Source organism: Podarcis erhardii (genome assembly GCF_964252035.2).
Source record: "Podarcis erhardii genome assembly, chromosome: 2".
Classification (NCBI taxonomy): Eukaryota; Metazoa; Chordata; class Lepidosauria; order Squamata; family Lacertidae; genus Podarcis; species Podarcis erhardii.
Genome location: NC_138498.1, coordinates 82,112,809 through 82,126,375, shown reverse-complemented (window position 1 = coordinate 82,126,375; position 13,567 = coordinate 82,112,809). Strand labels below are relative to the sequence as shown.

The following is a 13,567-nucleotide window of genomic DNA, read 5'->3' as shown; positions in this document are numbered from 1 at the left end:
ACTAACATTGAGTAGACCCATTGAAATTAATGGATCTGAGTTAGTCGTGCCCATTAACTTCAATGGAGGTACTGTATGTGGACTAACATTGAATGCAACCCTAGATTCTTGCATCTGTGTTCCTTTTCGTTTGCTTTAACACTTTAATATAAACCTTTAACATATGCTATACGAACATCTGATGCCACACTTACCCAGGGAATATACAATTATGAAATTGGGGGAAGAAGCTAAGGAGAACACATCATTGGAGATGGTGTAAGACATTCACCTGACAGGCTCAGCATCTTTAAAAAGCCAGGATGTCTTCTGAAATTAACTGTTTCATTCAAGTTGATGAAGATGTAACCTGAATACAAGCATCCCCCTACTTACGTGTGTTATACTTGTACATGACCGCACATATGCACAGTGCTGAGAAATAGCATATTGGCCTGAATATAAAGCCACACCTTTAAAATTGGAGGGGGGGGAGGAAATGAAAATACCCGAACATAAGCCGCTCCATTCCTCACTGCTCCTGGGTGCATGCTGGGGGGGGTGGAGCCATGTTGTGTTGCCGGTGGCCCTTCCCCTTCCTCACTCTCTCCCTTCCTGACCTTGGGGGAGAGGACGGGGGACTACGCACGGGGCGGGCGCTGTTTTGCCATGCTCCTGGTGCTGCTTGCCCCACACTCCTGGCTGCATACCATAAGGTCACGAATATAAGCCACACTTTAACTTGTCATGGTCAGAATTTGGGGGGGAAAGAGGGTTATATTCAGGCCAATACAGTAAGTAAATGGAACCATAGCATCCCTGGAGCCTAAAGAGGATGTCACTGAGGGCAGAAGAAGTCCCAAAGAGGCTTAGTGTGGCTTTGTTTAAGCCGCTCAGGCTCCCCACCGAACAGCCGATGCACGGGGTAGCACAGCAGCAGCAGCTGCCGCTTTTCCACGGGGCCTCCAGGCAGCCCCAGAGCTTCAACTCCAAACTCTTAATTTGGTCTGGAGTGGAGAGAGAGCGTGAGATAGAGCTGAAGAGCAGGGGGAAATAGGCATATAGAGGGTGCTCTCCACTTTATGCGATTCCACTTATGTACACAGGGTCCTGGAACAATCCCTATGTAATGCTCCTGGACTCAGCCCTAAGCATGGATGCCCATGTCTCTACGGTGGCTAGGAGTGCATTTGCACAGTTAAGGCTAGTGCACCAGATGCATTCGTTCCTTGAGATGTATTTGGCCAGTGTGACACACGCAGCTTAGCTACATCCCATTTGGATCACTATAACATGCTCTACATGGGGCTGCCTTTGAAAAGTGCTCAGAAACGTCAACTGGTCCAAAGACCTGCAGCCAGATTGTTGACTGGGTCTGGTTATAGGGAGCATTAACAGCTCCACTGGACTGTTTCGGGGCATAAGTCAAAAGTGCTAGTTATAATGCTCTGTGGCTCCAAGCTATCTGAAAGACTATATTCCTTCTATGTTCTGAGATCTTCAGAGGAGGCCCTTTTCTCAGTCCTGCCACCCTCACAGGCACGCTTGGTAGGGACACAAGAGAGGGCATTCTCAGCGACTTCTCCCAACTTTGGAACCCCCAAGCAGGATTCCAGGGGGTTCCAGGCGCTCGCCCAGTGTTTCCATTGGGAAAACTGAGGCACAGTGGAGGCTAATGTATTTAAGAAATATGGTTCATTTTACACCTAAAGTCTTCAATGGAGGAGGTGCAGAACATTCTTCCCAGCGCCTTTTTCACTCGGAAAAGTGGACCTCATTGCCATTCTAAGAGAACTTGGGAGGCGTTCCTGGTGACTTCCAGCGCCTCTTTTTCAAGAAAAATAGCAGAGAGTGTCTCTCAATTTTTGAGCGTTCCCCTCCCCCAAAACCGACTAGTTTGCTCCGCTTTAAAGCCAAGCAACACCGCAAGCACAGAATGCCATTACAAGGCGGGGCTGGGGGAAACCTGCGGGGCCGCCAGGTGTTCTTCGACTCCAATTCCCAGCATCCCTCACCATTGGCCGTGCTGGCTGAGGGTGATGGGAGCCGGAGTCCAACAGCACCTGGAGGGAAGGGAGGGAAAGGAAGCCCTGCGCCCTACGCGGGCTGAGTTGCACCCTGGGCTTTTCCCCTTCCCTTCGCCGCTGCGCAAATGGCGCTGAGCCGCGCCCTGCTCCCGTTACGCGCGGAGCGAGAGGGAAGAGGACGCGGCTGTTTTCTGCGCCTCAGCCGCGCCTCTCTTCCTCGGGAGGGGAGCGGCTGGCCTTCGCAGCCGGGCGGGAGAGCTCAGTCCGCAGGCAGTGCGCTGCTGGGGAGGCGGGGGCTTTTCGCCCGGGCAGGCAGGCAGGACTCCGCCCGCGCGCCACTGGCAGAGGTGGCCCCGACGCCTGGCCCCTCCTCGCCCGGCCGAGCAGCTCCGCCTCTCCTGCCTCAGTCGCCGAGCCCGGGCCTGTCCAGCGCCACACGCTCCAGCTCCAGCTCCTGCCGCCGCCTGCAACCCGAGCCCGCCGCCGGCCACGTTCCTGCTTCGCCATGGAGGATTATCACAAGCCCGACCAGCAGACGCTGCAGGCCCTGAAGGACACGGCCAATCGGCTGCGCATCAACTCCATCAAGGCCACCACCGCGGCTGGCTCCGGGTGAGCCAAGGGGAGAGGGAGGGAGGGAGGGAGGGAGGGAGCTGGGCTCGACTCAGGCAGAAGTGCCGGGGCTCACACGCCTGCCGGCCAGTCACGCCTTCTCTCTTGGAAGGCCCCGGATCTCGCAGATGAGGGATCAAGGCAGCCTAGCACGACGAAGGAAAACTGCCTCACACCCTCAGACCTTTGGTCCTAGCTTAGTGGTGCGCGACTCGGACTGGCAGTCGCACTCGGGGTTTCCAGGCAGAGAGGTTCTCCCAGCCCTACAGTGGAGATGCTAAGGTTGAACCGAGCACCGTTTCAGTTACAGATAGGTAGCCGTGTTGGTCTGCCATAGTCAAAACAAAACAAATTCCTTCCAGTAGCACCTTAAAGACCAACTACTGACTTAGTTGGTCTTTAAGGTGCTACTGGAAGGAATTTGTTTTGTTTCGAGCGCCGTTTGCATGCCTTTCCCCTGTAATACACGCCGCTTCCGGAGTGCAGACCTGTTTCTCCAGAGCTGAGCGTTGGCTGAAATGAACTCACGGAGGGATGGCGGCAGTCTGCCTGCCATATTCAGCACTGCCCGCCCGCCTTTGATCTTGCCCCACGTTTCCCACCCACAGTGTGGGGTGGGGGCAGAAAGTTGCTCTATTGGTGCCTTCTGTAAATGTCCCATGCCACCTTTATCCCAGGGTAGATCTTACTTGGGTACTGGCTATCCTCCTAAGAACAGACCCTTACCATTTTCTGAGCAAGGTGGGGTCAACTCTCTTAACATCTATTTTTTGCTCCCACCCACAACATATCAAAGCATTATCCAACTGCCTGAAGGTAGGAAAATGCACTTGCTATCTCCTTAAGCAGATCATACCATTATTGGCATTTCACCCCATAAGATGGATAAGTTCTCGTCTTGTCCCTTCACTCTTAATAATCCTAGCTAGCAAAAGGTAGCCCCTACTTAAGTGTCTCTTTAGTACTGTGTAGCCCAAGAAGATAGTTGTGCTTTCCTTCCCTGGTCCTGCTACAAATGATTCTAGAACAAGGCTACTAATGTGTCGAACAGCCTTGACACTACCCCCTGTTTGTGTGGACTTCTGTGCCTCTGGATGAAATCTGGTCCAAATCTTGCCTCTTACTGTTGCGTGTGTGTGTGCAGTTCAGGGGATTTCTGCAGAGATCTGACTGTTGAAATCCATTGAGTTATCCATTGGTCATCAAGCCACAATGTGCGTACACTGTTACCTAAACACTGTATTTGAGTTCAGTAGGGTGTTTCTCTTGGAGCAATAATTGATTTCACAGCTTTGCCCAAATGGGCTAGCGATATCTTAAACATTATACCTATTTGCATACCACTTGTCCCCCCCCCCTTTCTTAAAAAGCAATAATGATAAATAAAACATAGAGCTGAAGATCTTTGTTCTTACTGGGAAACCTTGAATTTTGAGTTGCAAAATGGGTTCAGAGCTTCCATTAGGTTTCGAAATGCAGGTTTAAAGCAATTTTTAGGTGTCAGTTATGTTTCACAACTCATGTAATAAGCAAACCTGGTTTGGCAACCTAAAGCTTTCAACAGCCATACAATTTAATGGAGGATTTTCTTTGGATAGAAGATGTAGCCATTACAAATCACTTTAGAAGGTTGCAGATATAGTGAAGGTGCAAATAGAATTAGATAGCTTATTTGCTGCATCTGTAGCTGGATTGAATTTGGGATTTGTGTAAGCTCCAAGGAGCTGAACAAACCCATTTTCAGCTGGTGCCTGCAGCCCTATACACATTTATCTGGGAGTAAGTCCCATTAAATTCAATGGGGCAACTTTTGAATAGACCAATGTTAGGATTGTTCTGGATGTAATAATTGTCCCTGGAAGATACAGATCAGAACTATATATGCAGCAGTTATCTGCAAATACACTTGGGTGTGAAAATTATTACCTCACCTGTGGCTGTGAAAAATGAATAAGAATGATAAAACATTGAACACTGGATGTTTGTGTTGATGAAATATTTTTGTGCTTTCTATGTTTTGATAAAGGGCTCATTGCATAACAACCCTTTTAAAATCATATAGATTGGTTCAAAAGCTTATTTTTTAGAAAGAGAACAGAGTTAATTGCTCTTAAATACTGTATAGGGGCTTTTCTGATTATACTCATACAGTTTGTTTATGCATGTAGTGTGTGTGTGTGTCCAAATGTTTGGCTCAGTGTGGATAGTGTGCAGAATCAGCCCTTCTACCATAATGCTGTCTGCTTTAATCATGTGCAGCTAAAGTGAGCAGCTAAAATCAGAGCGTCCAGAAAGCATGAGAGTATAATATTGACAGTGTATTTTTGACACAGATGAATTGGGATATAAGGTTCTTCATGCGTATGATATGACAGAAAGGGAACTCAGGAATGCTCTCTTGACACACAGTTGGAAGAAAAACAATTTATGCTTTCGGCCAAGTTATTTCTTTTGTACCCAACAGTCGTAACTAATTATCGGCAAAATTTCAAGTTCGCCAAAGTGGGATTATTTTTCAAATGCCTGAAGTCTCATATGGGCAGTTTATTCAGGCTTTAGAATAGAGGTTATTTTAGGCTCTGTCTGCAGATTCCAGAGTTAGTCTAGTTTTGCTTGTACTCTGTGATGGGAAAAATCCATTGTCATTTGATGTGAAAATCAAACTATTTCCCCACATCAAACAGGTTTATTTAATGTTTCATTGACAAACACTGATTTTCTAAAATCTCTTTACAATATATTTACTTTGTTTCAGCTGAGGATTTAATTTTTCTCTCTCTGTTGCTTGTGTGTGCTATATTATTTAAGGTTCACATTGTCACATTTTAAAATTTAATTTTTAGAAGCAAAAGTTTTCTGTAAGGTTGAAACATCTGCCCACATTTTAAATTCCTTTTGTCTGTAGTGATCTCACTGAATTTTGTAAGGTGCATGAAAATGCCATCGTTGGAGGCACTGAATCTCATTTAAATGGAATGCTAAATTCTGACAACCACACATTCTGTTCTGAGGTCCATCTGAAGGACTAGGAATCATTATACATATACATATACATACATACATACATATATATATATATATATATATATATATATATATGTAAACCCTTCCACCTTGTGTTGGGCAACAAAGTTGCAACAAAAGAAAAGTGATGGACCCATTTTGAATTAATTCAAACCATCGCACCATAGTTCAACCTTAATGTTGGTTCAATGTTACATCAGACCTGAGAAACCATGATTTGTAATGGAACTGAAAATTACAACCAGGAACATGATATGAAGTGACTTTGCTTGTACTGTACAAGCTGTAATTCCATGATTGTCTGAACTGACACACCATAGGTATGGCTGATGCCTTGGTGCACCATGGAGGCAGAAAAGCTGGAGAAAATGAAAGTGCACATGTGACTTCAGTTGTAGCATCTTCATGGGTGCTCTATTCTGCTCGCAGGATAGTTCTTCTTCATAGCCTAACTCTTACTAGATGCTTCCTCTGTAGCTGTGTTCAGGGCAGCTCACAGTGTTAGAGGAGTTCGGAACAAACAGTGAACAGCCTTATAACGAGTCCCTTTGTAAGAGAAGTAACAACAGCAATAATTTAAATGCATGTGTATGTTAAAACTGTTATTAGTTCTAATCATTGTGCTGATTTGCCTTGAAAGGAGCGTGTTCTGCTTGATCCTAAAGTTCACCAAGTCATGTAGAAGGTCGCAAAAACCTTATTCTCCCAGATGGAGCTCAAAATGACTTTATATTGGTTGTGGGTGGTGTTAGCAACTCGGTGCGCAGCTTCACCATCCTCCTGAAGCCATGCTGTTCCACGGGTGGTTGCTCCACCCTCCTGGCTGCTGCAGTGCCTGATGGGTTCCCACCAAACCCAGATTCAAATTCCGGCCTATTCGTGGCGGCCTGGGGGTGGGGCAAGAGCAGCAGACTGAGTTGGAGCAGGCTTCAGTCTGGTCCGCTCCAGAAGCATAAAAAGGGGCCAGAGCTGACCTCTAATTTTGTTTTTTCTTACAGGCTAACCTTTCTCCTTTCTAGGTTCTCTGGCGTTGATATGGTTGTACAATGGCTGCTGTTTTCTCACAGCTGGGAAAGAATTTCCCCTGCTCTACAGGTTTTGCCTACCCCATAGCAATTGTCACAACTTTGGCGATTTTAGGCATTGGGCAGAATCCTTTAGTCTTAACAGCTGAAAGAGGGGTAAAGGGGTGACTTACCCCTTCTGCGGCAGTGACACCAGGGTACCCCATTAGAGGGGTCTTGAGGGGAATCTCTGTCCACAAGGGCACAACAAGTGGGCCATAGAACTCCCCCCAGCGACATGGGAGAGAGCCAGTTGTGTAAACACACATTTTGCAGTGGCCCCATATTCCCGTTCGACTGTGACTTGCCGTGACTTGCAGGGGGGCTGAGAGGGATACACGCCCAGTGCCTATGACAAGGTTTCCTACATGTGAAATTCAATAAAGTTGTGGCCATTTTAATCCCTAAAGATGTTGTTGTGTCTCCTGCTTGATCCTGAGGTCTGGTTCCCAGAGGGGTAGGGTGGGGACTTTGCCTGGGCACGCAAAAACCATTTATAACTAGCCACCATTTCCAGCTGAGCTTCAAGCAACAAATCTGGATCCAGATCAGCAAATTGATTCTGTCAATGCCATGGCTCTCCAGAGCAGGCAATGCAGCCTCATGCTGCAATTTCTGTTTCTTTTTAATTCAGCTTTAGACTTCCCAAATAGGAATATGAATATGTGTGTGTGTATGTATAATGCATTCTTTAGCAATCAACTGAAGAGCTTGTAAATGGATAGAGAGGCAGTTTGGATTCACCAGACTTTGAGTGTGCCTCTAGTTGAGGGCAAATAGCATTCCTCAGCCTTGGTCACAGCTCTTCTGTACTTTCAAAGCCTATGCTAATTTTTATGCGCATTAAAATGTGACTCTGTCACAAATTGCTACATCTCTTGTAATAAAGTAATTTGTTAAGGCAAAACTATTTCTGAGGAAGGATATGGAATGAGTGGGGAAAAAACGAAGCAGGTTCTGGGGGCAGGGGAAGAAAGTACCTAACCATAAAGCAGAACCCTTAGAAGGAAGTTGTCTTTCTTATTCTCGGTGTGGTGTTGCAATAGCTATATTTACCATTTTACAACATCAAGGTGGTTCCTGTTTTATTTTTTGAGGTCAGTTGGAGTTCTGTCTGAAGGAGACTGTGGGGATGCAAAGCCTAGTGACTGGGAAATTACGAGATGGGAACAATGCGATTGTACAGTACATTCAAATACAGGATCAATATTTATTTGAACAGTCTCTTTAGTAAATAGCAGGGAGCAGAGACTCAGTACTGAGTTCGGCAAGATCTAATTCCTCCTTTGTTATCCCTGGGGCCTGATACTAGAATGAATAGATGTAGAATGAATAGATGGATATCTGTTCTTGCCACTCCTTGGGAGCAGAAAATGGCCAGAAGTAAATGCATGAACAGGCCTATGATGAATCATGTTATGGGGCTCTGCAAGTCTCCAGTTGATATGCCCTACCCACTTCTTTGTTTGCACTAACAGAAAAGTGCCTGAGGACGCTTGGGTAGTCTTTTAGTCCTCTTTCCCTATTGTGTCCAGACTGAGCCATCTAGTAGTCTTAAAAGGGTCTCATGACCACCAGGGGGCGGGTAACATGCCAGTTGTGGGAGGTAGAAGTAGGTGATGGTGATGGTGACAAACAATCCAGAGCTAGAAGAAGGAGGCAGCCTTTGTCCATGAAGACACTTATCTTCCTTGAGTGGCAATGATGAATGAGTGCATGCTCAGACTATGTAACTGCCTTTTCAAGGGGACTGTGACTGCACCCAGAACAGGCTGTCTACCTAATTCCAGAGAAAGCAATCTACTAATCTACAGGACCTCCCTCTTGTCTGGATTCAGTATCTACTTACTGGTCCTCATAGAATTATAGAGTTGGAAGTGATCCCAAGGGTCTTCTAGTCCAACCCCCTGCAATGCAGGAATCCCAACTATATATACATGACAGATGGCCACCCAACCTTTGCTTAAAAACCTCCAACGAAGGAGAGCCCACAACCTCCCAAGGGAAACCATTCCACTGTCAAACAGCTCTTACTGTCAAAGTTCTTCCTGAGTCTCTCTTTCTTTGTTTTTTGTAACTTCAATTCATTGGTTCAAATCCTATCCTTCAGAGCAGGAGAAAACAAGCTTGCTCCATCTTCCGTGTGACAGCTCTTTAGATATTTGAAGATGGCTATCATATCTCCTCTCAGTCTCCTCTTCTCCAGGTTAAACATACCCAGCTCCTTAATCTGTTCCTCATAAGACTTGGTTTCCAAACCCTTGATCATCTTGGTTGCCTTCCTCTGCACATGTTCCAGCTTGTCAACATCCTTCTTAAAGTGTGGTGCCCAGAACTGGACACAAGAGTCCAGGTGTGGTCTGACCAAAATAGAATAGAGTATGACTATTACTTTCCTTTAAGGGCAGGGGTACCTTTACCTTTACCTTTTTATTACTTTCCTTGATTGGAACACTGTACTTCTGCTGACGCAGCCTAGAATAGCATTAGCTTTTTTTGCTGTTGACTCCTGACCTTTTTATTATTTTTAACCTCTCTTGCAAGTCTAAGATTTGGCCCAACTGACCTTTTCCTTCAACTGCTGGTAACTCATGTATACTCTTCCTTTGGGATTTCCCATTTCTTCCATTTCTTATTCATTCCCTTCTTACATCTCAGCTCATCTGTAAGTTTCTTATGTTGCCACACTGGTTTCATTAGATACCTCCCATGCATCTGGGCACTGGTCAAGGATTCAGATGACAAGGAGAAATAGAGCTAGATGGCATCTGTGCCATGTTGCATAGTGATAGCAACTTCCTGAAGCAGCCCTGCCTTTAGCACAAGCCCTGAGTTCACAGACCTGGTGATTGGTGGCTGTAGGCTGCTGGCTGTCCTACCCAGCTGGCCCTGCATGCTCAACCTGAGCAATCACTTTGGTTTTTGCAGGTCCTTTTCAGTGCAGCAAGTCAAGGTAGTCTCTTGACTACTGCCTCCTTTGCCAACATCTGGAATAAGTGACTTTCTTAACATGGGTTCACAACCTCCATCAAGATTGTGGTGCATGTTTCCAAATGTCTCTTCTTGGTAAAAGCCGAAATTGGTTGTTTTATGCTTTCACGTTGTTACGCCTTTCTACTCCTTTTGGTCATATTTGCCTTTGCATAATTCCACCCCACCCGCTGGCACTTGGTGCGTTTTTGCTTAATCAACTGTCCATGCTGAGTAGGCATCTTTTGTATTGCAGCTCTGTTTGTTTTGTGTTAATCCAAGCAGTTTGACCAGAACTAATAGAATTTGACGATTGAAAGAAGAGAGGTTTGATTTTTTTTTCCAAAGGGGGAAAGAACAAATGGTTATTGTAGTTTCGGAGGAATATTTTATTTTTTAAGAAATTGCAAGAAGGAAGTTACGTATGAATGTATTTCCATAGAATCCACTGTGTTTGCATTCCTTTTCCAAAACGTGTTGTCTGTGTTGGGAATGCTGTTTGCAAATGTATAGGGAACAAGTTATTTCGCACATTGGCCAATAGCTGAAAATCTCTAGTTTCAACAGGAATTTTTTTTTTACATGGAATGTGTTGAATTTCAGATATTGGAGCGTAGCTCGGCTTGTAAACTGAATTCCAGTTACTGATGGAAGCTGAAAGGTAGAGGATGTGTTCTACTACGTCTTCTGCAACACCTTAGTTCATTTTGAAATCTGCTTGAAGTCTTTTGCAGAAGTCTTATGAAAATTAGTGGTACTTGCAGAACACTATTGCTTAGTGTATATGCAATATCGGTATTTTGCAATCTAATCCTAAAGCTGCTGTCATACTCCCACATACCTGTAAGTAAGCCCTGTTGAATTCAGTAAGACTTACTTTTGAGTAGACGTGGCAAGAACTGTGTTGTCCATCTTGCCAAATTTAATCGGACTTGCTTCCTGGTAACCAAGGTTGCAATCCTAAGCACATTTAACATCTCCCCCTCCAGTGGATAGGTAGCTCAATTTTCAGTTTTTATATTTTATTAATATAATTTTAAACCTGCTTTAAAATATTTTAAAAATGCTAATAATTATTGAAGTCCCCTACCACAAATATATCTACATATCTATATTTCTATATCTATATATTTATATCTGTACCTATATTATATCTGTATCTATACCCCAGAGGGGTAGCTGTGTTAGTCGTCTGCAGCAAAACAGCACATATGCTGTAATAAATTAGCTGGCATTTAAGGTGTGTCAAGATTCTTTGTTGGAATTGAGAATTGTTGTGGTAAAATGTTTTTAATTGGTTGCTGTAATTTTTTTAAATGTTTGTTTTCATTCCCTGTTTAATTTTTCTTCTTCTACATGTTCACCAATAGGTTTATTTAAAAACTTTACCCTCAGAGCAGCAGTTCTTTAGAGAGATGGTTAAGTATAACATTTATAAGATTTAAGGAATGAAAGCCTTTTATGCAAGCATGTAAGGTTTACTGATTAACAGCCATGTGTAAATATTTACTAATACATGTTTTTGAGTCGTGACTTAAATCTAATTATTTTAATTCCTAGCGTGCAAGTACTTAACAAGGGATGAGCACTAACCTTTACTCCTGTTTTTTTTTTTTTTAAAAAAAAGCATTTGCATGTGTTTTAAGAAATTGTTAACGAGAGTGCTGTTCCCAAAGGAGTTTGGATTAGGAAGCAATATTTAATTGGCAGCTTGATAATTCGTACATTATATAGCCTCAAGTCCTGTGGATGTCATACAACTGTTGTATCATGTGTTTGGATTTATGATTTAAAAATGCTAACATGCATGGAAAATGTAGTCAAAGGGAAAATGCCTTGTGACAGCCAAGCTAGTAGACCGTTACTCTATGAACAGGATTTCTGGCTGTTAACTATTATAGTTGCCCTATAGCATGTCAGCTGGTACAACTGACAATTCATTCCACTGGATCATTACAAGCTACTGACGCTTTTAGACTAGTAATGTTTAAAATTGAGCGTGATCCTGGGTCACAGATTTCAGCCATAAATTTACAAACAGTTTTAATCTAATTCTGCAGTCCATAATACACTTATACTAGGGAGTAAGCCTCATTGGGACGCGGGTTGCGCTGTGGGTTAAACCACTGAGCCTTGGGCTTGCCAGTCAGAAGGTCGGCGGTTCGAATCCCTGTGACGGGGTAAGCTCCTGTTGCTTGGTCCCTGCTCCTGCCAACCTAGCAGTTTGAAAGCACATGAAAGTGCAAGTAGATAAATAGGCACCGCTCTGGCGGGAAGGTAAACGGCATTTCCGTGCGCTGCTCTGGTTCACCAGAAGCGGCTTAGTCATGCTGGTCACATGACCCGGAAGCTGTATGCCGGCTCCCTCAGCCAGTAAAGCTGGATGAGCGCCGCAACCCCAGAATCATCCGCGACTGGACCAAACAGTCAGGGGTCCCTTTACCTTTACCTTTTAAGCCTCATTGAACCCAGTAGGACAGGAGTGAGGAACCTCCAGCCCAGGGGCCCAGTTTTGGCCTGCCAACTTTCCCTATTTGGACTGCAAAGCCATTTTGGGCAAGCCATGCTCACTTGTCCTACATCTGAGGGTCATTCAGATAAGGGTGGGGGGCCTTTGAAATGCTGCACAAAACTGGTACCCAGCACTAAGCAGGATTGCCCTCCTGGTACATTGGCAAAGAAAGGGTGATCCTACAGGAAACTCCCTCACACACTCAAATCTGCTCAGTTTGACTGCACTTTCAGAGCACTCAGCAGGTAGCAAAGCACTGCTAAAAGCAAGCTTTTTCTTAATTTCAGCAGCTGTTTCACTGTAAACTCCTTGTAGTGAAACAGATGTTAGCAGTGCCTTCCTGCCTGCTGCAAACTTTGAAGTCCTGACTTTGGGATTTCAAAGGGCAAAAAACCTTGATATCGTTTGTGACAGAATGTGGGTTGACAGGTAGGCATCCTCACTCACTTGTTAAATTTGGCCCGTGAGTTGGATCTGGCCTGTGGAGCCAAAAGGTTTCTCCACACTTGAAGCAGGGCTAAGTAATCATACATAGGGTTGAGCTGTAAAATTCTGTTAAATATATTAAAATAAATGATATATTATTAATAAGTCAAAATTCTGAAATCCAGATGCCTTGCTTATGGAATGCTGTTATACTATCTATAATTAACTGTATGCATTCTTATAAATTCTGTCTTTTAGAGACAAAGTAAATCTCACTGCAGGGTAATGCTTGCTTTCTCAGTTTTTCCAATCCCTAGAAATGTTAATTTCTAGTTTCCCTGTGATAATCGTTCAGGGTAGGCAATATCAGAAGGGTATGACAAATGTTCACAAATGAAAAATGAAGTGGGGGGAAGAATTCCCACTCCACCATTCAAATGCCAGATGTATTGAGGTTTTTCTTTTTCTTTTCAAGGCAAGTTGGGGCTTTTAGAAACCTCTTAAAGAAATTAGTTTAACAACTGTGGAGAATCTCTCTTGCTGCCCGAACATGATGCTCAGGTGTGGTACTCTAAGAATTGTTTGCTGTTGATCCTTAAGATCACATTGGGATATATAGGAGGAGGAAGCAAGCCACTTCAAGTTTATACTAGGTTAAACAGAATTGTACTTGTTTCTTGGTCCTGAAATAGCCTAATAATCTGCAGTGCTAGAAAGGGCATCTCTCCTGTTCATCTTCCTTTTAGTAATGTACTGACATGATTATTTTGCAAACCAACTGAAACCCTTCCCTGAAGCTCAGGAGAAAATCATAGATGACATGCTCCTTCACAAGGTCATTGAAATCCCTGCTGCAAATCTCCTTCAACTTGTGCTCTCGAAAGAGAGAAAACATATCCAATGTCATAATGCACCAATTTGTTTTCTGAAGCTTAACTTTCCTTTATAAGTGC

The 13,567-nt window shown here is 44.1% G+C and overlaps 1 protein-coding gene and 1 long non-coding RNA gene across 2 annotated transcripts in view; one reads left to right on the top strand and one right to left on the bottom strand.

Moving 5' to 3' along the window:
• Positions 1-2,408: 2,408 nt before the first annotated feature.
• Positions 2,409-13,567, top strand: part of TKT (transketolase) — a 34,846-nt gene continuing 23,687 nt past the window's right edge. Inside the window, exon 1 of the mRNA XM_081848870.1 lies at positions 2,409-2,618. Coding sequence (XP_081704996.1) covers positions 2,512-2,618 — 107 coding nt within the window. The 5' untranslated portion in view covers positions 2,409-2,511. The remainder of the gene's footprint in view (positions 2,619-13,567) is intronic.
• LOC309334550 lies at positions 3,972-7,352 on the bottom strand. Its single transcript, XR_014153161.1, has 2 exons — positions 5,680-7,352; positions 3,972-5,643 (listed from the first exon to the last, which is right to left on the bottom strand). It is a non-coding gene; the product is annotated as an uncharacterized lncRNA (long non-coding RNA).